The sequence below is a fragment of the Dermacentor variabilis genome, chromosome 2 (genome assembly GCF_050947875.1).
Source record: "Dermacentor variabilis isolate Ectoservices chromosome 2, ASM5094787v1, whole genome shotgun sequence".
Classification (NCBI taxonomy): Eukaryota; Metazoa; Arthropoda; class Arachnida; order Ixodida; family Ixodidae; genus Dermacentor; species Dermacentor variabilis.
The window spans coordinates 246,250,409-246,276,306 of record NC_134569.1 but is presented as its reverse complement, the minus strand read 5'-3'; the positions used below and the strand labels follow the sequence as shown (position 1 = coordinate 246,276,306).

The following is a 25,898-nucleotide window of genomic DNA, read 5'->3' as shown; positions in this document are numbered from 1 at the left end:
TCAGTCGTTGTGACGTCGAGGATGCTTTCTTCAGGTTTGATAAGGTTAGGCCAACTGTGGTGAACAAATCTATGAAATAATAATAGAAGGGCAATATCACGGCGAGTAGTTAGTGGTTGCAACGCACGATCGATTTTTATTTGGGTTACACTTGACTGGTTACTATAATTTTCAGAAATGAAACGGCTCACTCTATTCTGGATGCTCTTCAGGAGTTCGATGAGGTAATTTTTCTGAGGAGACCTTATAAAAGAGGCGTACTCAATTTGTGGCAGTACAATAGTTGCGTAAGCTAGTTTTCGTAGTGGTGAGGGCGCACTTCTGAAGTTGCGGCGCAGAAACCCTGATGATCTAGAGGCGTTAGCTGAAATGGAGGTGACGTGTTTAGTCCATGAAAGATTGTGTGTAAGGAGCACTCCTAAGCACTTATATTGTGGGGTGTGGTCAACTATGTTAGAATCCAGATGATAAGAAAAGTGAGAGTTAACAGTTTTTCGAGAAAAGGAAACTACTTTGCACTTCGACACGTTTAGGGACATGAGCCACGTAGCACACCAATCACTGATATGTTCAACATCATTTTTGAGTGCCGCGTGGTCAGAGGTACAGTTAATCGAACGGTATACAATACAGTCGTCAGCAAATAATCGTACAGAAGATGATATATTGTTCGGTAAGTCGTTAATGTAAATTAAAAAAAGAAGAGGCCCAAGTACACTGCCTTGAGGTACACCAGAGGTGACGTCGGAGAGGCCAGAGGGAAAAGTTAGCACCAACAGTGAACTGTTCGCGGTTAGTAAGAAAATTACGAATCCATGATAGGTTTAGTGAGTCCAGTTTATTTGCTGAGAGCTTTGATATCAGGCGACTATGGGCTACACGATCGAATGCTTTCGAGAAATCCAAAAAGATGCAGTCAATTTGTTTATTACTGTTCATATCAAAGTGTAAATCTGACGTGAATTCTAGTTGTTGGGTTTCGCAAGAAAATCCTTTCCGGAAACCATGCTGTTTCGGGCAAAAAAAATTATTACATTCAAGATGAGAATATATATGGGATGCGATAATGTGTTCCAACATTTTGCAATCTTGCACATAGGGTTGTAGCCACGGTTCCGATAATACAATAATGCCATCATGACAGTTATAGATGAGTCATTCAAGTTCTTCGCGCTTGCGAAGCACACTTCTAGCGTTAGCAACAAGCACGGACGCTTGTGTTGTAAAAGATACGCCATTGCCCCTCGCGCATTGCTATGTAGTAGTGTGATGACGCAGAGTGTCAGGTGCGCTTGCGTGATCTGGAAGACCGCTTTTAACTGGCTTGGCGCTGTCACTTGTTGGATGATACACTAAACATTGTTTATCAATGAAAAGCTTGTTAAACGTAGTTTAAATGACGGGGAATTAGGCTGGTTTTTACCAAATTCGAGAAGTTTTTTTCGAGCGAGTCTTGTCGCAGGCGAGAAGTCCTGAGATAATGAAATGTTACTACCTTTAAGCTGGCTGCGCGACGAAAGTATGTTCTCCTTAATTTTAAAGTTTGATGATTTCATTATAACCGGACGACACTTCGTATTTGAAGAAGTCCCGATTTGATGCGCCCGTTTAACTGAGTTTGGTGGCAAGGCATTTCCTATCACTGACGACTGGTGATGATTACTGTCTGATGACAGAACGAATGCATGACAAGTTGTGAAGAATGGTCATTGACAAGGAAGGGTAGGGAGCGACCATAAACGCATCATTTTTAAAATGGGATATGTAGTTGTGAAAGAGAGCAAGGAGCACAAAATGGCCTATCCAAATTTCGGTGCTCAACAAATAATATAGTCACAAGAGTTGAGGTTGGCAAATGACCAAGCAAAGAGTGGGAATATAGTGAGATTCTAAGTGTAATAACGGCAGAAATACGGAAAGAGAAGCGTGCATAACATGGTCGTTGAAAAGGAAAAAAAATAAACCGAAAAGCAGGTGAAAAAGGGAGATACGACAAGCGATCGCCGAACGACAGAAAGCGTCCCGAGAGCACAGGCAGGCAAATCAAGCGCAGTTGCCGCACGATGAAGCAGCCCGTAAATGGGAAATATACCGGGAGAAAAAGTCTATGGTCCAGATTTTGGTGCAAGCAACGATAAACGGTGAAAGTGAACGTTTGTTGTCACAAATACGTAAGAAAAAGAAGACCGCACCTAGAATATATTGGAACCACATAAAATTATTAGGCAGGAAGTGAACAACATATCCTAGACGAAGATGGAAACAAACTGGAAGGAGTAGCGGCAATAAATTACACCCTAAAAATAACAGCCGAATCTTTCCAAGGCAACCACGAGGTTGTATTTGAAGAAAAAAAAAGAGCATGAAAGGGAACCAGGTGGAAAAGGAGCTGGTGCGGACAAATTTCAACTGGAAGAAAACGGAAGAGAAAATTCATAAGCGCACAGCCACAGGGCTAGACAAGGTTCCCGTTAGGCTGAATAATTAACTAGGACCAAAATGCAAGGAAGCTCTGGTGGAGCCAGAGGAAAAAGTTTTAAAAATAGATGAATAGCTGATAGTTGACGACAAAGTAGAGTGAATTTAATTTATGAAGGTAAGAGGTAGAAAGAATTCACTCGCATAGACAGTTGACCATTATATCGGTAATATACAGGCTAGCAATGCAGGCAATCAAATTAAAGCTAAAATCATGGGCAGAGAATAATGGCATCTTGGTGAACTTTAGAATGGCTTCAGAATAGGTAGGCGTTTGGATGATAACTTATTTGTTTTTACTCAGTTTATTGAAATATCAGGGGTAGTAATGTGGCCTTTTTTAGACATTACAGGAGCCTATGACAACGTAGACCGCAACATTTCGTGGGATATTCTGGAAGGGGAAGGCTTAGGCCACGATTGTCTACAGCTTTTGAGAGATTTACCTAGAAAATACCGTTTGCGTTGAATAGGAAGGAATGAGGAGCGAGGAAAATGTTGACACCAACAACTCTTTCCAACTGCTGTCGTACCAACAACAGCAGTGGCGTTAAAGGGGTGCCCTTTATTGCCACTGCTGTTTATGATGTACATGGTGAGTACGGAATGAGCGCAAGAGAGAAGCAATATCAGGCTTAATCTCTCATAGAAACAGGCGGGTACAGTAGTAGAGAACCAGCTTCAAGGTTTGTTCTGTGCGGACGACATTGTCTTGCTAGCTGACAAGCAAAGGGATATGCAACCTCTGTGGACAAAAAGGTGAGAATTTAGGTTTGCAATGCAGCAATAAAAATCAGGTGTTATAATATTCAATGAAAACAGTGAACAGAGAGTGTCAATACAGCAACAGGAAATGCCTCGCGTGAAGAATATAAATACCCTGCTATATGGATAAACGACGGCAAGAGATATATGGAAGGAAAGGAAGAAACAATAACAGTAAAGGGGAAGAGAAATGCGGCTATAATGAAACCGAGCGCTGTGGGAATATATGTGCGAGGTGCTCCGGGGTACGTGGAAAGGTGTAATGGTTGCAGGACTTGCATTTGGAAATGCGGTGGTTTGCTTGAATTCAGGGGTACAATCAGGACTCGATGGCAACCAAAGTTAAGTGAGACGCCTCGCATTGGACGCTCACGGGAAGACTACAAATGAAGCTGCGCAGGGTGAACGGGCTGGACAAGTTTTGAAATGATGGAAGCTCACAGTAAAATTGATTATGAAAAACGACTGAGCAATATGGAAGAAAGTAAATGGGCTGGGAGTGTGTTGAGGCATTTGTACAGGAAAAACTGATGTATAGTGAAGGAAAAGAACTAGGAAGCTTACCAGCAATTATGCGACCTGTAAGGTGATTAACATGGCAACAAAGAACGTCAAGCGGAAAATCAGAGAGGCTGAGATAATCTCATCTGTACCGGCAATGGAAAAGAAACGGCTATGAGTAACTACTTAAAATGAAAAACCGAAACCAGGAAAGACTCAATTTATTATAACTCAAAGAGAAGCTCTTTACTTTTCGAGGCGAGATGAGGATGCCTTAGAATACGCACCTATAAATCGAAATATATGATGGAAGAATAAGCATGTGCTTGCTGCGGTAAAGCTAGGGAAACGAAGGAGCATGTTTTATTAGAATGTGAATATATCTGACCAGCTGAATTTTTATGCACGTCTTGAAACCCTCGGGTGAAGCGAGAGCAGGGGGAAAGTAAACAGGTACGCAATAGAGATTAGTAAGAAGATTGGAAGAGTGGTGAAAGAAAAGTATAGAAACGACAAACCGCGGAGGCGTATAAAAACGAAGCTCACAAGAGGGATTCAGGAAGTTTAGTTATGGGAATTCGTGGTGTTTTTTTTTATTTGCTTCCTTTTGTTTTTTAAATAGATAGGATATTAGGCAATATAATGACAAGAGCTTGATGGCGCAGGTCACTAGCCCGTTCCAAACAGGATGCTCTTACCATCCGTCCGTCCGTCCGTCCGTCCGTCCTCCATCGATCCATCCATCCATTCCGGACCATTTTTTCCTGGAAGCTCGCCCTTCGTGCATAGCGTTCGCTGTCTGCATTTCCCGGTAAACAATACGGTTACACAAGTTGCAGTTGCCGGGAAGCGGGAGAAGGAGTCAGGTATTTTTTTACACTACCGAGTTCCTACTTAAAGGCGAATCTCAAGCGTCCTCCAAAATTTTCCGCTCGTTTGTAATTTGCTTTTTTCAATTATCTAGAGAGGGTCCGGTTAGGGTTCTCTGACCTTGGAACTCTCTTCCGCATATTCTAGTCCTGTACGAATTTGATAGGCTCAGATAAGCTTGAAAATTTCAGTAGGCTGAGGCACGTTGCTACTAAACTTAATTAGGCTCAAAAGCATCGTTCAGCCGACGTACTTCTTTTGCGTGCCGGATAGCAGCGCATCTCCGTCACGTGCGCATCGCGGGCGAGCGGAGCCCGCCGGAAGAAGCCAGTCGGCATCGTAGGCGCTGCACGTCACGACTGCGACCTGCCGCAGAGCTACGGAAAAATAAATGTGCCAAGGTTATTCCGGGATTGCCTGGGATAGCGACAACGTGGCGCAGGACGACAGCTCATGCGCGTACATCCACATCGTGGCTCCAAAGGACAAGAAGATTTCCTACGTTTCCTAGAATCGTAGATGTAAAAACGGGCGAAGATATGAAAGTACTGCACATCTACTGACGTCGTAGTATGGGACTTATCACAAGCAGGAACGTAATTTAGGCGATTCCGAGACGAGCAAAGTATTGCACTTGGTGAAAGGGCATTGGCTTCCGCCTGTAAATGCAGACGCCGACTTGGAGGGTCGCTTTCATTGGGGGGCCAATTTCTCGACTCGCTTATCTTGCCAGCAGGATGTCATTCTCTCCAAAGACAACAGCGTTCTGAGGGCCGTGGTCTCTAGCGGCTCTTCCCCCCGTCCACGGAGGCAGCGAGAGAGGCGTGAACACGTGACCAAAATGCCGCAGCGAAACCTCTTCGCTATGTAGCGGGCGTCAGAAGAAAGGCGAGAGCGTGTCTCTCTCACCAGACTCTATAGACAAACTGTTCGCGACGTTCTCAGTCGCAATACGGGCGCAGCGGATTAACGGCTATGACGGCTCGGCTCCTGACGATCCTGCTCTCCCTCTCCTCAGTCGGTGAGTCGAAAGAAATAAGATTTCACGGCGAGTAATTGCACGCAGCCATTAGCAAAGCAACGTGGCTAAGGTTGTGAAGACTGTCGTAGCTCCTGATGCGGCCCAGCTTCTTCTCCGAAAGAATTGTCAAAGCAGCCTTCAGTTGGTCATTGGCGCGAGAACAAGAATGTTCATTACGAGACTTCGAATGGAGCGTAGTACGCGTGAGCCTTTTTTAGCAGCCAACAATTTCTACCCATCAATAGCAGGCATACAAGGAAGCTCGAAAGTCGTGGAGATCACATTCTGCGAAATATTGAGTACCGGAAGCACGTGAGTGTTGCATGTCTATAGTTTTCGACAAAACAGGTCATTTCCCTACACCTTTGCGATTTGCTATCGGTCATGCGTGGAGCCGTTCCGAGCCATTGGTGCGTTATTTGTAGTGTAATCAGTTTACACCTACCATGTGGGTTCACCAAGAGTTTCACATAACAATAACCATGTTTTAAAAAAGAAATGTACGTATTATAGGTGATTGATACAACGGCATATTCCTCGTACAGTCGTCATCAAATTTTGAGAGTATTACTTCCAGTGCATTATTTTGCTAAATCAAGTCAGCTATGCCAATTCGGTAGTCTTAGTTCAAGAGTTCCCATCAAAAAGTTATAAAGCATGCTCAGAAACATTCAAAGTTGTTTTGAAGACGTTATCTTTTGTGAGATTCTTTTTGCTGGCCCATAAGCAAGTCAGTGAAATCTAAAACAAGAGATGGCGTCACTGCGCCGTGGCATGCCCAGTCTGCACAGCTCTCAATCGTGTTTCTAAAGAACGAAGTCCGCGTGTACTGGATAAAACGAAGCGGTCGGCTACTGTGTTCAAGTAGCCAGAACGTGGCTGTGGACAGCTCAATCAGTCACCACAAAGTCAGAGCTCTGCTCCAAAATCACGGTTAATAATAATTTTGCTCGTATGGTAATATACCGATAAAATACGAATAAATCAATCAATAATTTATTTAACGGGCCCAGGAACAAACCCATGATCTGAGCGCTGGCGCACGCACACATCAAACCAATAAAGACAAAAATAAAGAGAAATCAGATAGAAAAAAGAGAAAGAAATATAAACGAAAAGTAAGAACAAGGCACAATACGAGAGAACAAATAATGATTAGAAACAATTATGAAGAAAATAGTCTACTCAAAAGAAAAGCATAGGTAAATATAAAAGAAAAAGGTGGACAAAGGCCGTTGAACAAAGCGTCAAACTATGACACAATGCAAAGCTCGGGAAAGAACAATAACAGGGAGGTGTGTTAATCATCGGAATATGTCAATCTGTAAATCAACCAATTATTGATCAATCAATTTTATTAACGTGCCCCAGACTTTGGGGCCACTGTCAGCAGGTAACCGGAGCCAGCAGGTATTAAACAGTTCGTCTTTGTACTGGCGCACGTGAAAAGTGATACAATTAGTGTGAGCCATAGGGGGCGTCTACCGTATGTGGCAAACGGTGCAAACCCGCCGTGGTTGCTCAGTGGCTATGGTGTTGGGCTGCTGAGCACGAGATCGCTTGATCTAATCCCGGCCACGGGGGCCGCATTTCGATGGGGGCGAAATGCGAAAACACTCGTGTACTTAGATTTAGGTGCACGTTAAAGAACCCCAGGTGGTCGAAATTTCCGGAGTCCTCCACTACGGCGGGCCTCATAATCAGAAAGTGGCTTTGGCACGTAAAACCCCATAATTTAATTTTTAAACGGTGCAAAAAATAGGTGTTTATCCAACGGGTTGGGTTCGACTATATCATGCAGCAAGGTTTAAAAATCTGGAATTGTCGCGGAGCTGGGCAGAGCCAGGGTAATGTTTGCTGTCGCTCGGAGATACTCGGAATATTTTTTGCATTCCGCCTAATTACATAATTGGCCTTAATGATTTCTTCAGCTTTTCAAATGATGTCTTTAGATAAAAAGTGTCAATGAGAAAATTGTAAAGCAACAAGAAAAACTCCCGTCACAGCTTTCTGTTGCTTAATACGCGCTACATAAAAGTGTTTTTCCGAGCGTGAAAGAAGCCCGCCAATAAACGCATTGTCGCGCGGCAGTTATGCGCGCGTATTCGCGGGCTGCGGTGCTTTCACGCTTGGAAAAAGACTTCTATGCAGCGCGTATTGGGCAGCAGAAAGCTGTGACGGGAGTTTTTCTTGTTGCTTTAGAATTTTCTCTTTGACACTTTTCATGGAACTATAAGGTTGAAAAGGTTGATTAAATAATTAAGACTAATAATATAATTAGGCAGTATGTGAAGGGTAATCTGAGTATCTCGGAGCGACAGCAATAACATTAACTTGGTTCTGTCCAGCTACGTGGCATTTGCATATTTTAAATCTTGCTGCATGATAGTCGGGACACCCTGTATAACGTGTATACAGGGTACAATAAGAAGCCAACAAACACTGACACCAAGGACAACATAGGGGAAGTTACTTGGGCCTAAAAAAAGGAAATAAATAAACGATAAATTAATGGAAATGAAAGTGGACGAAACAACAACTTGGCGCAGGGGGTGCACGATCCCCCCAACCTTCGCATCACGCCTGCGGTGGCTCTGCGAGCCGAGCTACGGCGGCACAGTCTGCCCATCCACTTCCTTGAGTATTTACGTTTCTTAGTAGAACCCTGGGAGTGTTAATAGCCAGGGCCACAACTCACAAACCTTGGCGGCGGATGCGGAACATCCTTTCTGCCGCAGGCGTCACAGGAACGTGATGTTCTTGTGGGTGAAGGCAACCGGTGAACCGCGTTATGCGAAGGTTGTGTGATCGTTCCCCACCTGTGGCAAGTTCTTTTTCATCAATTTTCATTTCCACCTCCTTTCTTCTCGTAGGTTGTCCCCCGAAACCTTGGCCAAAGATTAAAAATATGCAAGTGCTACGTAGCTGGACAGAACACAGGTAATATTGTTTGCCGTCGCTCGGAGATACTGAAAGTATTTTTTTCATTCCGCCTAATTAGATAATTAGCCTTCCTTAATTAGTCAACTTCTCAAATACAATAATTAGATGAAAAGTGTCAGTGAGAAAATTGTAGAGCGACATGGAAAATTCTGGATACAGCTTTCTGTTGCTCAATTGCTACATAAAGTGTTTTTCGAGCGTGAAAGAAGTCTGCAAATGCACGCAAAATTTCCACGCGGCTGGCTGCTCGAGGCACTTTGCGCGCATTTGCGGTCTTCTTTCACGCTTGGAAAAACAGTTTTATTTAGCACCTATTGAGCAACATAAAACTGGATCGGGAGTTTTTGCAGCGAAGGTGTTAAGGGCTAGTTCCCCCAGGTTCGTGTCCGTGTATAGGCACAAAATCCCAAAGGTATTGCGATACCGGGCCGACGTGCGGCGGAGGTGAAGCAGGCGTTAAGCTCTATACGTGCGCCGATCCCGAAGTTAGTGCGATGCTGGGCCGATCCGCGGCGGAGGCGCAGTTCGCCATTAAAGGGCCCCTCACCAGGCCCCATAGGAAATTCTGGTTATACGCTGGAAGTTGTTACGTGTCCTGTAGGGATCATTCTGCCGAAAAACTTTTCAGATCGGCTCATGAATAGCCGAGATAGAAATATTTCAGTGCCGAGAACCCATGATTTCAGCAAGTGAGCTCCTCTGCATAGCGAGACTCTCTCTCCATACGCCCCGTCTAGCCTCCGCAAGCGAAATCCCTTCCCTGCGTTCTCCCATGCCGGACCTCGAGGATCACGGGATGCATACGTTACAGGCCCGAACTTTACTTATTTTTCTCCTCGCTTTTTTTTTGTCTTTAAGCGAGGCGCGTTTCCGCTGACGGCGTCGTGCATGAGCTGTTGTCTCGTTCGCGCAGCGCACGATTTTGCGCGCTGTGCACAAGGACACATGACTAGCGGTATAATGCAGATCTACACGAATACTGAGGCAGAACAAGCGCATCGCCGAGCATGATCATGTGCTGAAACACGGTTGAAAACGGCGTAGTTTCGGTACCTGCGCACATGAACGCACGGCCGCGGGACCAAGCAGATGAATCGGAAGCACATCTCTCTTGCTTCGGTGCAAAGTAAAACAAAAACACGCAGACATACCGTTTGTGTTTATTTATTTCTCCAAACTTCAATCCGTCAATTCAAGCACCAGATCACACAGATGTTGTCTTGAGTAATTCTCGAAGTCACGTGTCACCACGAGCGACGTCACACTGTGGACATCAGTACATAGGCGCAGGGACGCGAGTAAGTCATCCTCCGATTTGGAGCGTGGTGGCCGCGAGAAGGAAAAACAGCGTTCGGTTTGAAATTTCAGACCTTTCCGCGGCGCATGGCGATGTAGTACTTTGCAGACGCGATCGTTCGCGATCTAAATATATCTAAGGAGTAGATCCAAAAATTAGTACTAATTATTTAATTAAGTAAAATGAAAAAATAATCACACAGACAGCAAACAAACAGACAGAGAGACAAAGAACTTTAACTTCGGTCCTGAGAAGACGACGAGTGTCCCGGTTAGCGGGCAGCGTCTGCGGGCCAATCCCACGATGGAGCCGGGAAGTCCAGACACTCGGCGATCTCGCGGGTTCTCTGGACAGCTCTGACTTTCTATCCCTTGTTGGAGCTTGTGACGAGCCGGAGCGTCTTTCTCCGAAGAGGAAGACCCTGAGCTCCCGCACAAGTCGAGGCGCTGCCAGAGACCAGACGTTCATTTGAGGGATCGCCAGCTATTTGTGCGCAGGCGCGAGTAAGAGCGGGCGCGAGAGAGAAAATGTGGGGGCTTTTGCTCCTTGAATATATGACTCTACCTAGGCACTACGGGGGAGGTTTTATAGCGTGCCTTGTATTCGTTTGTCCCCAGACATGCCGGCATTGCGGAGTGCGGTCCAGTTTGTATCCGCTCAGCCGCTGACTGCCCGCGCGGAGAGGCAGTCGGAGCGTACGCCCCATTTGGTGATCGCTGTGTCGCAAGAGGCAATGTTCTGACTGGTGTTTTATAAGTTGCGAGACGCTTTTTTCGTCGCGAGGATAGATTGGATTTTTTACAAGCACTGCTCCAGGAGGGCACACGTAACCGGCAAACGGATGCCTCAGGAGAGCACCTGATGTTATAATAAAGCAGGCGGCGCAGGATCTCCAGGGCACCCAAGGGGTAGCACGAGACTTTCATTTGAGGGATCGCCAGCCATTTGTGCACAGGCGCGAGTAAGAGCGGGCGCGAGAGAGAAAATTTGGGGGCTTTTGTTACTTGAATATATGACTGCCCAGGCACTACGGAGGAGGTTTCCTAGCGCGTGTTGTATATAGGCCTTTGTCCCTAGGCGTGCCGGCGTGGGCGCCGGATGCGTGTCCCTAGGCACACTGGCTGCCGGCGCTGTAAAATAGGTGAAGCAGCGGGCACTGACGCTCGATTTGGCGACTGCTGAGTAGGACAGACTGTCTTGCACCTGCGGCGCTCGTGCTAAATCAGTCGTGGCGAATCATAGCTTTCTCGCGCCTTACCGTGGTGTACCTTGTAAATAACATCACAGATGTTTCTGTGGAAGCAGTAGCGACTGTAGTAGAGCCCGGGCCGCATATAATGAAAGAAGTCGCGGGGCGCGGTACTGCAGAACTTAGCGTCCCAAGTTGGCGGCTGGACGTAATTATATTTATTCAATCGTGTTTTTTTTACTAATTGTAACAACGTGTAATCATTTCGCATTTTGCAGGCACTTCCAGGACAATAAATCGGGAGCGGGGACACCATAGCTGGAACCCGAACTGCTCCGTGGGTTGGAGCTCGCCAATGCCTGCGCGTGCCAGGGGTATATAAGATCGGCTGTCCGCTATCGAGGACAGACAGTTTTTTTTACGCGAACACCCCCTGCCACCCTTTGCCCTCCGCGGCCCCAACCCACGGGCGTGCCGCTCTGCTTCCAACTTTGATGTCCCCGCTAGCCCTTGGGTGCCCTGGAGATCCTGCGCCGCCTGCTTTTTACAATCTCAGGTGCTCTCCTGAGGTCTCCGTTTGCTGGTCACATGTGCCCTCCTGGAGCAGTGCTTATAAAAAATCCAATCTATCGTCGGGACGAAAAAAAGCAACCCGCGACTTATACAACACCAGTCAGAACATTGCCCCTTCAGACGCAGCGATCACCAAGGGGCGTCTGCGCCCACTGCCTCACCGCACGGGCAGCCAGCGGCTGGCCGTACAGCACTCCGCAATGCCGGAAGCCTAGGGACAAACGTACCAGTTCGGGTTCTAGCTTTCGTGTCGCCGTTGTCGCTTTGGTGTCCTGGAGGCGGCGCCAATATTGCGAAATAATGACACGTTGTTACAATCAGTAAAAAGCACGATTCAATAAATATAGTTAGGTCCAGCCGCTAACTTGTGACGCTAAGTTCAGCACTACCGCGCCCCGCGACTTTTTTCATTATATGCGGCGCGTGCTCTGCTACGGTCGCTCCTGCTCCCACAGAAACATCTATGATGTTATTTACAAGGTACATCGCCGTAAAACGCGAGAAAGCTATGATCCGCCACGACTGACTTAGCACGAGTGCCGCAGGTGCGAGATCGTCTGTCCGACACAGCGGTCGCCAAATCGGGCGTCAGTGCCCGGTGCTTCACCAATTTACAGCGCCGGCAGCCAGCGGGCCTAGGGACACGCTGCCGGCACCAACGCCGGAACGCCCAGGGACAAACTCCTACAACACGGGCTAGGAAACCTCCTCCGTAGTGCCTAGGTAGAGCAATAAATTCAAGGAGCAAAAGCCCCCAAATTTTCTCTCTCGCACCCGCTCTTACTCGCGCCTGCGCACAAACGGCTGGCGATTCCTCAAATGACCGTCTCATCTGCCAGAGCATGTGCTCAAGAGTGCATCTTGGGTGTCCACAGCGCGGATAGCTCAGGTCGATGCCTCCTAGGAATTTAGAGCAAATAAATGGAGACGGAGGCGTCTCTATCTGTAGCATTCGCAGGGTGATTGCCTGTGGTCTGTATAGGTGTGGGTGTGAAAGCGGAAACTTCCGACGCCGTCACTGACAGTGCTTGCATACCTCGTTAAAAGTAAGGACAAGCTCCCTTTGTCATTGCTCTCCCACGGTCTCCCCCGGCTTCCTATTGCCCACTTCCTGCGTGGCGGACGAGATCTCGCGCCTGGGAGTGTGAAGTTGGTTGGCGTTGTGGACGGCTTCATGAGCATTGTTGCTCATGTGCCAGGGAAACCAGATTAAGTGCTTTTTCCCTGCCCAAGATGGTGCAGAGAGAACGCGAGCGGCTTCCTTGCATGCCGAGCTTTTCATGAATGCTCTGGCGGCAGCTCGAGAGTCTGCCAAGATAGTGGAACGGTTCGTGGTGGCCATGGCAATGGCTACAGCCACCTGTTCAGCTTTGTCGGCGTTAATATTTTGAAGCGTAAGCGACGTCAGCAGCTCTCCCCGCTGCGAGGTAGCGACTGAAATAAAATGATCGGAAACTGAGTATTGCGCAGCGTCGACGAAGGCGACGTTGCCCTCAAACTTAGTCACTCTGCTAAGAAGGGCCTTAGCCCTCGCTTTTCGTCTGCCGTAATTGTGTGCAGGGTGCATATTTCTAGGTATCTGGTATACCGAATAGATTTTCCTGACTTTGACAGGGAGCGCGCACTCCCTCTCTCTGGTGATGCTCGAACCATGACCGATTCGCCCTAGTAGCTGTCTCCCGGCTTTTGGTCGAAGCCAGTATTGTAACTCATGCCATCTGTCGCGCCTCAATTATCTCTCCAAAAGCGTTGCGGACGCCTAGCTTCAAGTTAATTTCGGTACTGGTGCTCTGTGGAAGATCCAGTGCCTTTTTTTATGCTCTTGTAAATGATTGTTTTTAGTCTAGCCGCGTCACTTCCGCTTTACTTGTGGGCCAGGGCTATGTGATTAATTTGGCTGATGAGGAAGGCGTGGAAGAGTCGCCGAAGATTCTCCTTTTTTGTTGGCCCCCCCTCGTGATTAACTTTGTGATGGAATAGGCTTTGGTTGCAATGCGATCTGAGTGTAGTTATAACTGCCGTCCTGCTCCAGGAACATGACGAGGATTCTGACTCTGTACTACCGAGATAACGGATCCGGTCTCGGTGGTGATAGAGATATCGGGAGGTGTCCCTTTATTTGCACCGATTGTGGGTCGTAATAGTAGTAGTTCCGATTTCTTAGCCGATATGCAGAGTCTTGCCTTAGTGAGAAAATCCGGAACGACTCTGATCGGTGTTTATAGTTTCTCTTCGATGTGGCCGTCGCTACCTCCCTCGAACCATACTGTGATGTCGTGGGCGTAGAAGGCGTGACCGAGAACTCCAATCTCGGCGAGCATGCCGGAGAGAGCTCTCATGAACAAGTTTAAAAGGACGGGGAGAGGACTGCCCCTTACGTAGTGCCTCTGGCTCCGAAATCGAACGCTCTCGAGCCCAGAGCTCATAGGCGAATGATGGCTTCCCTGTCCTTTAGAAAGGAGCTGGCCTACTTGCACAACTTTCTCCCAGACCCTCTTCTTTAATCGATTCGAGTATGCGAGAGTGCGTTACCTCGTGGAAGGCCTTGTCGAAGGCCTTTTCCAGGTCCAGTGCCAGAACAGCTCTGGCGTTTCTGGAGGCATTGTCAATAATCTTGTGTTTTAGAAGCAGCATTACGTCCTGCGTGGACATAGATGGTCTGAATCTAATTCGATTAAACGGAAGGAGATCCATTTATTCTATGAATTTAGTTGCCCTATGGAGAATGATGTGCCCGGCGACCTTCCCCACACACGAAGTGAGTGAAATCGGCCGGAGCGAGCCTAGCTCCAAGGGTTTCCTCGGCGTCGGCATGAGGATTACGGTCGGGTTGCACCATTCCCACGCTGTCTCGTCTGTCTCCCAAACATCGTTGATTTCTTTTCGTGAGGAGCTCGATGGCCACGTCATCCAAATTCCTTAAGGGTTTGTTTGTGATCCCACCGGGACCCGGTGCTGATCTGCAATTGCATTCGTATAGTACCTCTCTCATCTCCGCGTACGTGAAGGGGCAGACCAGAGGCTCCGTTCCGTTCTCGTGCGTCGCCGGGCTGGGGGGGGGGGTATTCATTGTGCGAGCCGGGTTCAATACAGAGGTATGTCGAGGTCACCTCATCTGTAATTTGTTCTTCGGTCGTGCCAAGAGTTTTTAAGTTGTGCTTGAGTCAATAGTTAGCCAATGATTGGCTTAGTTAGCCACTGATTGGCTTTGGTACGTTTGTCCCCAAGCAGTTGCTTGGTGATGTTCCATTTAGCTCCTCTCCTCATGAGCCCGTCCACGGCATTGCATACTTCGTCCTATTACTGCCGAGCGAGGGTTTGGCTATAGTCATGTATTTGATTGTTAAGTTCTCCAATCTTCCTGCGTAATCGTCTGTTTAACGTTTGTGTTTCCCATTTTGCCTGTAGTACGTTTTTGACTTCTAGCAGGAGTGCTAATCTACTGTCCATGCACTCTACCTCTTTGTCCGTTTCTACTCCCTTTGTGAAAGCGGCGACGTCTTCTCTGAGGTAAGTGAATAATTCCTCTAACGAGCTGTACTTAGTCTCGTCCTGCTTTCTGATAGCTCTAATAGGTACCAATCCGTTACTCACAATTTTCTTGAGAGTCGGTGATCCGACTCTTTATCGCGAGGCTGCTGTTGTAGTAATCACTGCTGAGGCTCATGTAAACTGGTCCACACGAGTTCCTCCGCCTTCCCAACCATGGCCAGGCTTAGTGTGGTATCCCTGCTAACCAAGTTGCCAATTCTGGTGGGGTATATTTTGGATCGGTGACCAAGGTGAGTCCGCAGGCTGCGATCTGTGCAGCGAGGGTTTTGCCCTTGGCCGTATCCTTGATGTAACCCCAATCTTGGTGTTGTGCGTTAAAGTTCCCTGCTATGGTAAGCGGATAATCGCCAGCAATTTGACATGCTTTCTGGAAGAGAGCGTTAAACGCCTCCCTGCTGTCGGCTGGTGAGCTGTACGCGTTCAGAATGAAAATGGATTGCTAGAGTTTAGCGTTTTGGATGAGCTCGATCATGATTTGTCCAAGTTTAAGTTTGGCCTAACGTCGTGACATAAATACACGAGGCTCTTTGAGACGATTAGCGCTACTCGTCCTTTGCCCTCCGAAAAGTGCGCTTGTGCACGGCAGTCGCGAAGAGCGATCACGTCGGTGAGCATTTCCTGGAGCAGGATTACTGACGACCTTTCGTTAGTAGAACTTAGTATTTGTTGCAAGAGCACCTTCCTTTTGCGGAAGCTGGCGTAATTCCATTGCCAGATGACTAGATTGCTTGCGTTAGCCATTTACTTACGTGGTGAGGGCGTACCGAGCAGCGCGCGCTGTCTGTCGGATTCTAAAATTTCAAGCCTCGCTGTATGGTAGTTCTGTTGGAGCTTGATGGGACTAATTTCAGCAACTATGTCTGATCTTAACTGGTCAAGCAGTTGTTTCATGCCCGATACGTTAAGCGTCTCGTAATACATGAGCTCTGGTCTCGCCCTACGTTTAGCGCCTCTGTTGAGAGAGGCAGCCGCTGCGGCAGCTTGGCCGCCGATCGCGCGTTCTATTTATACTGCATTTCCTGCAATATTGATTTAATATCAGATAGTCCCTTTCTAAGAGATGCGTTTTTACGCTCTAGCGATTGAATGTTAAAGCGAACGTTTTACCGGCTCCGAACTTGCGATTTCGCCGGGGCCGTGCTCCGAGGAGGCACATGATATCTCACCGCATTCCTCGTCGTTGCGTTCGCGTCCGCTGGCCTCACCAGCTGCGTCGCATGACTGGTAACATGTCGGAGGATTGAAAAGGAGAGCTCGCGTGCGCCGCAGCCACAGTTGAGGCGGCAGTATGGACGGCGACAATTCTGATAAGCAAGAGGAGGCCTTGAATCGACATCGGAACGAGATGAAGAGGAAACTAATCGCCCAGGAAACAGACGAACAGCGCGCTGAACGACTGGCTAAACGCCGCAACATAGCTAGACAACCAGACTAACCAGGACTTGCAAACAAGATTAACCAAGGCTAGCCATGCTATGCCTTAGCTTTCGCGACGTATATCCTGGCATAGCCGGGCTAAGCCAGTGCCAGTTTTTGCCCAGCATTTCCTCTTGGAGTTGCCCTTGTTGCGCAGGGGCACGGGTCTCACCTGTTTTTGCTGCCTTGTCCTTCCAGGTGTGTTGGGAGCGAATCCGGACCTGGGATCTGCACTTGGGTCTCGATCTAGAGCGTTCCGCGGTGGCGTTCCAGGGAGCCTCAATAGGTGGCGTTGTGGCAGGAGCTGGGGTTCCACGACCCCTAGCGTTGCTCGTTGCGTTCTTCTTCTTGTCGCCACGTTTCCTTCCTCTTCTGAGTCGTCTCCTGACGACAAAAGGAACTTGATACGTATTTGTCAGGTTCGGTGGCAGGAGAAGTGAGCGTCTCCGCAGAGCGCACACTTCAGTTGCATGCATTCATGTCCGTTTGTGGCTTTCAAAGTTCCAAACTTTTCACACACATTTTTGGTCGGTGTGGGGAGAACGTGCCTGTGACCGACTCGTCCGCAGCTGCGGGAAGTGTCTATTTGCGTCTTGTAACGTGCAGCGTATCATGTTGGGGCCGCAGCGGACATAGTTGGGCACTTTCATGCCGTTGAAAAGTATGATCACGAGCCGACTCTTCTATGCGCCTGACTCTGAGCACAATCGGGCTTCTGGGTGTGACAAAAAAAAACCATTGCAGCGCAGCTTCGGGCAGATCGGCATCGATGCCTCTGACCACGCCTCTAGAGGTATTACCCGGACGTCTAATGTAAGCCGCAATAGGGTGCCATTTATCCGCCAGTATTATCTCCCGGACTTTGGGTATGCATTGACGTTCGATTCGGAGGCGTGTGCTTATAAGATATTCTGCATGACAATCGAACACACGATATCGTCCTCGGCTGCGGCCGGGGGCAGCTTGGCCGCCATTAAAACGGCATTCGTGACTTTGATCTGACTGCAATTTTCGCACGTCCAGCCCTGACCCCCGGCCGGACGATAACTTGAAAGTGGGATTTAGGCGAGCGCGGTAGCCTGGAGGCTGCGGGAACATTTCTTAGCTGGTCGGCTTGTTTGGCGTCAATGCGGGCGCCTTTTGCCTTGCCTTGCGCCTCTCGTTCTCGACGCAGGTTTTGTCCGCGTTCCGCTTTCTGTGAGCGGTAATCCAGCCGTTGGACTCGGCGTCCTCTTTGTAGATTTGCTCGCCATCTACCATTGCCTCGTAAGGCATGGCGAAATGTTCTCGAACGTTATTCGGAGCTGGCCAAGCGAGCATCCGCGCCCTCCCACCATCGCGCGCTACGGCGGAGCCAATGTCCTGCGAGCCAAAATAGGCCTAACCCTCGGTGTCGCAGAAATGACTCGCAAAATAGGTTTCAGTGGACCTACCGTGATAGATGCGGTATCCAACTGCTCCTTGTAACTTCCCGGAGTCGTTTCAGTAGAAATAGGGAGGGAAAAGCACATCCGACCAAGTAGATCAACTTTGGTTGTCGGAGCCGGTGCAGACACGCCCGCACCCCACGCCCTTGCGTCCCAACTAATCTTATTGCCTCCAAGCGATGGCAAACATTTCCTGGGCTCTGTCCAGCCGCGCGGTATTCGCATATTTTTTAAACTTTTGACTAAAGTTACGAGGGACATCATGTATAACATAAAAACATAACATAACGTAACATAAAATAACAATATGCAACGTATAAACATTCAAAAATAACATTAAATTTTTGAAAGACTGGACATCAAGTATAAGGAAAGCCGATATATGTACATCAACAAACTGGATTGAAAAGTACGCATATCATTCGATAAAGCTTAATCATATAACATCCAAAAAGAAAATTGACATATCTGCCAATGTCTTATCAAATGGATTTGAGCGCGTCTTGGAGTGTGGGCAAATATTTGTGGAACATGTAAATTTCGTGGAAGTGCTCGTTGATGGCCCACGAAATCTTGGCCAAAGGATTTTTTAAGCTACCAGAAGCAGATGCGTAGAATGGATCCAGACACCAAAATTATTTTTCGCAGAATTGCTATACTAAGATTATTCGATATTTATGCACAAAAAATGAGAGTATTTAGAAGCTGTAAATGGGTAGATAACTCAGCTGTAATGCGTCTCCAGTCTATGTATTCTAAATCAAGCTATGACTGGAAGTTAGCCTGTAGTTTACGACCGACATGACTGGAGCACTGAGATCCCTGTATAGATAAGAATTTTGTCTCTATACCTATCCACTCGATCTTTGTTATTCCGGCGAGTGCTGTTCCAAACGACGGCGGTATCCTCAAATCGGCGGAGTGTAGCTTAAGAAGTGCACCTGCATTCTTAAACTCCCTCGAGATTCGACTTGCTGTGCCCAGAGTGGGCAGGCCGCGTTTAGTGGCCCACTCTATTTTGGGCGAGAAGGCCAGCTTTGAATCAAATATGATTGTTAGGTTCATCATATCACGCTCCCAGAAAGGTGCGGCTTTGCCGCGGTGGTCAAGGAAATGGAACGCATCTGTCTTGCGTGTCTCTACCACTAATTTCTTGTCCCGGCCGTTTAATACAAATTCGTTTCGCACTCCCCGTTCGCCAAAGGCGGATATGTCTTGTTGAAGTAGAATGCAGTCTCAAGGGTTGCCAAGTTCATTGAACACCATCATGTCATTTTAAAAAGCAAGAAGAACGATTTCTTTATCTCTTTGGATGCAGAATTTGCAGACAGACAAGTGGAGGCGCTCACAGCACAGGCCCCTGTGGCACACGACCGGTATTTGTGCACGCGCTGGACAAAATGACATTGTCGATCTGACAAGAGTCTGGCCATAAATGCAATAAATATGCAAAAAGACTGCTTTCGTAAAATATAAGGAGCAAAAAGGCCTGATTGACATCAAACGCCTTACTTAGGTCAATGTAAACAGTGTCAAGTTGACTCTTGTCCGCCGCCGCTTCATATACGTGCGTAATAAAGGTGACGAGGTTTGCTATTGAACTACCCAGTATAAAGTGATGTTTGTTAGGCATTAGGCTGTTCCGCAAGCTCGATGCGATGAACGTGCGCAGGACAGATACGAAGCATTTCGAGGCAGAGGTGAAGAGTGATGTCGCTCTGCAGTTTGGCACGTCTACGTTTTCAGAGCCATATTTCTGGACGGGTATGACACGAGAGATTTTCCATAGCAAAGGAAATGGTCGCGCTTGGAGACAGGTGTTGTTTGTTGTTGAACGACCCAGTATAAACTGATGTTGATTAGGCATTAGGCTGTTCCGTTAGCTCGATGCGATTAAAATGCCCAGGACACATACGAAGCATTTCGAGGCATAGGTGAAGAGAGATGTCGCTCTGCAGTTCTGCACATCTACGTTTTCAGAGCCATATTTCTGGACGGGTATGACACGAGAGATTTTTCATAGCAAAGGAAATGCTCGTGCTATGAGGCAGATGTTGTTTGTTGTTGAACGACCCAGTATAAACTAATGTTGATTAGGGATTACGCTGTTCCGTAAGCTCGATACGATTAACATGCGCAGGACACATACGAAACATTTCGAGGCATAGGTGAAGAGAGATGTCGCTCTGCAATTTTGCACATCTACGTTTTCAGAGCCATATTTCTGGACGGGTATGACACGAGAGATTTTTCATAGCAAAGCAAATGCTCGCGCTTGGAGACAGATGTTGTTTGTTGTTGAACGACCCAGTATAAACTGATGTTGATTAGGCATTAGGCTGTTCCGTTAGCTCGATGCGATTAAAATGCCCAGGACACATACGAAGCATTTCGAGGCATAGGTGAAGAGAGATGTCGCTCTGCAGTTCTGCACATCTACGTTTTCAGAGCCATATTTCTGGACGGGTATGACACGAGAGATTTTCCATAGCAAAGCAAATGCTCGCGCTTGGAGACAGATGTTGTTTGTTGTTGAACGACCCAGTATAAACTGATGTTGATTAGGCATTAGGCTGTTCCGTTAGCTCGATGCGATTAAAATGCCCAGGACACATACGAAGCATTTCGAGGCATAGGTGAAGAGAGATGTCGCTCTGCAGTTCTGCACATCTACGTTTTCAGAGCCATATTTCTGGACGGGTATGACACGAGAGATTTTCCATAGCAACGGAAATGCTCGTGCTTTGAGGCAAATGTTGTTTGTTGTTGAACGACCCAGTTAAACTAATGTTGATTAGGGATTAGGCTGTTCCGTAAGCTCGATACGATTAACATGCGCAGGACACATACGAAGCATTTCGAGGCATAGGTGAAGAGTGATGTCGCTCTGCAGTGTTGCACGTCTACGTTTTCAGAGCCATATTTCTGGACGGGTATGACACCAGAGATTTTGCATAGCAAAGGAATTGCTCGTGCTATGAGGCAGATGTTGTTTGTTGTTGAACGACCCAGTATAAACTGATGTTGATTAGGCATTAGGCTGTTCCGTAAGCTCGATACGATTAACATGCGCAGGACACATACGAAGCATTTCGAGGCATAGGTGAAGAGAGATGTCGCTCTGCAGTTCTGCACATCTACGTTTTCAGAGCCATATTTCTGGACGGGTATGACACGAGAGATTTTTCATAGCAAAGGAAATGCTCGTGCTATAAGGCAGATGTTGTTTGTTGTTGAACGACCCAGTATAAACTAATGTTGATTAGGGATTAGGCTGTTCCGTAAGCTCGATACGATTAACATGCGCAGGACACATACGAAGCATTTCGAGGCATAGGTGAAGAGAGATCTCACTCTGCAGTTTTGCACATCTACGTTTTCAGAGCCATATTTCTGGATGGGTATGACACGAGAGATTTTTCATAGCAAAGCAAATGCTCGCGCTTGGAGACAGATGTTGTTTGTTGTTGAACGACCCAGTATAAACTGATGTTGATTAGGCATTAGGCTGTTCCGTTAGCTCGATGCGATTAAAATGCCCAGGACACATACGAAGCATTTCGAGGCATAGGTGAAGAGAGATGTCGCTCTGCAGTTCTGCACATCTACGTTTTCAGAGCCATATTTCTGGACGGGTATGACACGAGAGATTTTCCATAGCAAAGGAAATGCTCGTGCTTTGAGGCAAATGTTGTTTGTTGTTGAACGACCCAGTTAAACTAATGTTGATTAGGGATTAGGCTGTTCCGTAAGCTCGATACGATTAACATGCGCAGGACACATACGAAGCATTTCGAGGCATAGGTGAAGAGAGATGTCGTTCTGCAGTTCTGCACATCTACGTTTTCAGAGCCATATTTCTGGACGGGTATAGCAAGAGAGTTTTCATAGCAAAGGAAATGCTCGTGCTATGAGGCAGATGTTGTTTGTTGTTGAACGACCCAGTATAAACTAATGTTGATTAGGGATTAGGCTGTTCCGTAAGCTCGATACGATTAACATGCGCCGGACACATCCGAAGCATTTCGAGGCATAGGTGAAGAGAGAAGTCGCTCTGCAGTTTTGGACATCTACGTTTTCAGAGCCATATTTCTGGACGGGTATGACACGAGAGATTTTTCATAGGCAAAGCAAATGCTCGCGCTTGGAGACAGATGTTGTTTGTTGTTGAACGACCCAGTATAAACTGTTGTTGATTAGGCATTAGGCTGTTCCGTTAGCTCGATGCAATTAAAATGCCCAGGACACATACGAAGCACTTCGAGGCATAGGTGAAGAGAGATGTCGCTCTGCAGTTCTGCACATCTACGTTTTCAGAGCCATATTTCTGGACGGGTATGACACGAGAGATTTTCCATAGCAAAGGAAATGCTCGTGCTTTGAGGCAAATGTTGTTTGTTGTTGAACGACCCAGTTAAACTAATGTTGATTAGGGATTAGGCTGTTCCGTAAGCTCGATACGATTAACATGCGCAGGACACATACGAAGCATTTCGAGGCATAGGTGAAGAGAGATGTCGCTCTGCAGTTTTGCACATCTACGTTTTCAGAGCCATATTTCTGGACGCGTATGACACGAGAGATTTTTCACAGCAAAGCAAATGCTCGCCCTTGGAGACAGATGTTGTTTGTTGTTGAACGACCCAGTATAAACTGACGTTGATTAGGCATTAGGCTGTTCCGCAAGCGCGATGCGATGAACGTGCGCAGGACAGATACGAAGCATTTCGAGGCAGAGGTGAAGAGTGATGTCGCTCTGCAGTTTTGCACGTCTACGTTTTCAGAGCCATATTTCTGGACGGGTATGACACGAGAAATTTTCCATAGCAAAGCAAATGCTCGCGCTTGGAGACAGGTGTTGTTTGTTGTTGAACGACCCATTATAAACTGATGTTGATCAGGCATTAGGCTGTTCCGTAAGATTGATGGGATTAAAATGCGCAGGACACACACAAAGCATTTCGAGGCATAGGTGAAGAGAGATGTCGCTCAGCAGTTCTGCACATCTACGTTTTCAGAGCCATATTTCTGGACGGGTATGACACGAGAGATTTTTCATAGCAAAGGAAATGCTCGTGCTATGAGGCAGATGTTGTTTGTTGTTGAACGACCCAGTATAAACTAATGTTGATTAGGGATTAGGCTGTTCCGTAAGCTCGATACGATTAACATGCGCAGGACACATACGAAGCATTTCGAGGCATAGGTGAAGAGAGATGTCGCTCTGCAGTTTTGCACGTCTACGTTTTCAGAGCCATATTTCTGGACGGGTATGACAAGAGAGATTTTTCATAGCAAAGCAAATGCTCGCGCTTGGAGACAGATGTTGTTTGTTGTTGAACGACCCAGTATAAACTGATGTTGATTAGGCATTAGGCTGTTCCGTTAGCTCGATGCGATTAAAATGCCCAGGACACATACGAAGCATGTCGAGGCATAGGTGAAGAGAGATGTCGCTCTGCAGTTCTGCACATCTACGTTTTCAGAGCCATATTTCTGGACGGGTATGACACGAGAGATTTTCCATAGCAAAGGAAATGCTCGTGCTTTGAGGCAAATGTTGTTTGTTGTTGAACGACCCAGTTAAACTAATGTTGATTAGGGATTAGGCTGTTCCGTAAGCTCGGTGCGATGAACGTGCGCAGGACAGATACGAAGCATTTCGAGGCAGAGGTGAAGAGTGATGTCGCTCTGCAGTTTTGCACGTCTACGTTTTCAGAGCCATATTTCTGGACGGGTATGACACGAGAGATTTTCCATAGCAAAGCAAATGCTCGCGCTTGGAGACAGGTGTTGTTTGTTGTTGAACGACCCAGTATAAACTGATGTTGATTAGGCATTAGGCTGTTCCGTAAGATTGATGGGATTAAAATGCGCAGGACACACACAAAGCATTTCGAGGCATAGGTGAAGAGAGATGTCACTCTGCAGTTTTGCACGTCTACGTTTTCAGAGCCATAATTCTGGACGGGTATGACACGAGAGATTTTTCACAGCAAAGCAAATGTCTCGCGCTTGGAGACAGATGTTGTTTGTTGTTGAATGACCCAGTATAAACAGATGTTGATTAGCCATTAGGCTGTTCCGGAAGCTCGATACGATTAACATGCGCAGGACACATACGAAGCATTTCGAGGCATAGGTGAATAGAGATGTCGCTCTGCAGTTTTGCACGTCTACATTCTCAGAGCCATATTTCTGGACGGGTATGACACGAGAGATTTTTCACAGCAAAGCAAATGTCTCGCGCTTGGAGACAGATGTTGTTTGTTGTTGAATGACTCAGTATAAACAGACGTTGATTAGCCATTAGGCTGTTCCGTAAGCTCGATACGATTAACATGCGCAGGACACATACGAAGCATTTCGAGGCATTGGTGAATAGAGATGTCGCTCTGCAGTTTTGCACGTCTACATTCTCAGAGCCATATTTCTGGACGGGTATGACACGAGAGATTTTTCATAGCAAAGCAAATGCTCGCGCTTGGAGACAGATGTTGTTTGTTGTTGAACGACCCAGTATAAACTGATGTTGATTAGGCATTAGGCTGTTCCGTAAGTTGGATGCGATTAACGTGCGCAGGACAGATACGGAGATTTTCGAGGCATAGGTGAAGAGAGATGTCGCTCTGGAGTTTTGCATGTCTACATATACAGAGCCATATTTCTGGATGGGTATGACACGAGAGATTTTTCATAGCAAAGCAAATGTCTCGCGTTGGAGACAGATGTTGTTTGTTGTTGAATGACCCAGTATAAACAGATGTTGATTAGCCATTAGGCTGTTCCGTAAGCTCGATACGATTAACATGCGCAGGACACATACGAAGCATTTCGAGGCATAGGTGAACAGAGATGTCGCTCTGCAGTTTTGCACGTCTACATTCTCAGAGCCATATTTCTGGACGGGTATGACACGAGAGATTTTTCATAGCAAAGCAAATGCTCGCGCTTGGAGACAGATGTTGTTTGTTGTTGAAGACCCAGTATAAACTGATGTTGATTAGGCATTAGGCTGTTCCGTAAGCTCGATACGATTAACATGCGCAGGACACATACGAAGCATTTCGAGGCATCGGTGAAGAGAGATGTCGTTCTGCAGTTCTGCACATCTACGTTTTCAGGGCCATATTTCTGGACGGGTATGACACGAGAGATTTTCCATAGCAAAGGAAATGCTCGTGCTTTGAGGCTTAAATGTTGTTTGTTGTTGAACGACCCAGTTAAACTAATGTTGATTAGGGATTAGGCTGTTCCGTAAGCTCGATACGATTAACATGCGCAGGACACATACGAAGCATTTCGAGGCATAGGTGAAGAGAGATGTCGCTCTGCAGTTTTGCACATCTACGTTTTCAGGGCCATATTTCTGGACGGGTATGACACGAGAGATTTTTCACAGCAAAGCAAATGCTCGCCCTTGGAGACAGATGTTGTTTGTTGTTGAACGACCCAGTATAAACTGACGTTGATTAGGCATTAGGCTGTTCCGCAAGCTCGATGCGATGAACGTGCGCAGGACAGATACGAAGCATTTCGAGGCATAGGTGAATAGAGATGTCGCTCTGCAGTTTTGCACGTCTACATTCTCAGAGCCATATTTCTGGACGAGTATGACACGAGAGATTTTTCATAGCAAAGCAAATGCTCGCGCTTGGAGACAGATGTTGTTTGTTGTTGAACGACCCAGTATAAACTGATGTTGATTAGGCATTAGGCTGTTCCGTAAGCTCGATACGATTAACATGCGCAGGACACATACGAAGCATTTCGAGGCATCGGTGAAGAGAGATGTCGCTCTGCAGTTTTGGACGTCTACGTTTGCAGAGCCATATTTCTGGACGGGTATGACACGAAAGATTTTCC

General features: G+C 47.0%; 1 protein-coding gene across 5 annotated transcripts in view; it reads left to right on the top strand.

The window, feature by feature from the left end:
• Positions 1 to 5,477: 5,477 nt before the first annotated feature.
• Positions 5,478 to 25,898, top strand: part of LOC142573217 (uncharacterized) — a 105,852-nt gene continuing 85,431 nt past the window's right edge. Inside the window, exons 1-2 of one of the 5 annotated variants that reach the window (XM_075682808.1) lie at positions 5,478 to 5,635; positions 8,509 to 8,575. In XM_075682808.1, coding sequence (XP_075538923.1) covers positions 5,590 to 5,635; positions 8,509 to 8,575 — 113 coding nt within the window. In that variant the 5' untranslated portion in view covers positions 5,478 to 5,589. The remainder of the gene's footprint in view (positions 5,636 to 8,508; positions 8,576 to 25,898) is intronic. The other 4 variants (XR_012826249.1, XR_012826251.1, XM_075682807.1 and 1 more) reach the window with 4 other exon arrangements.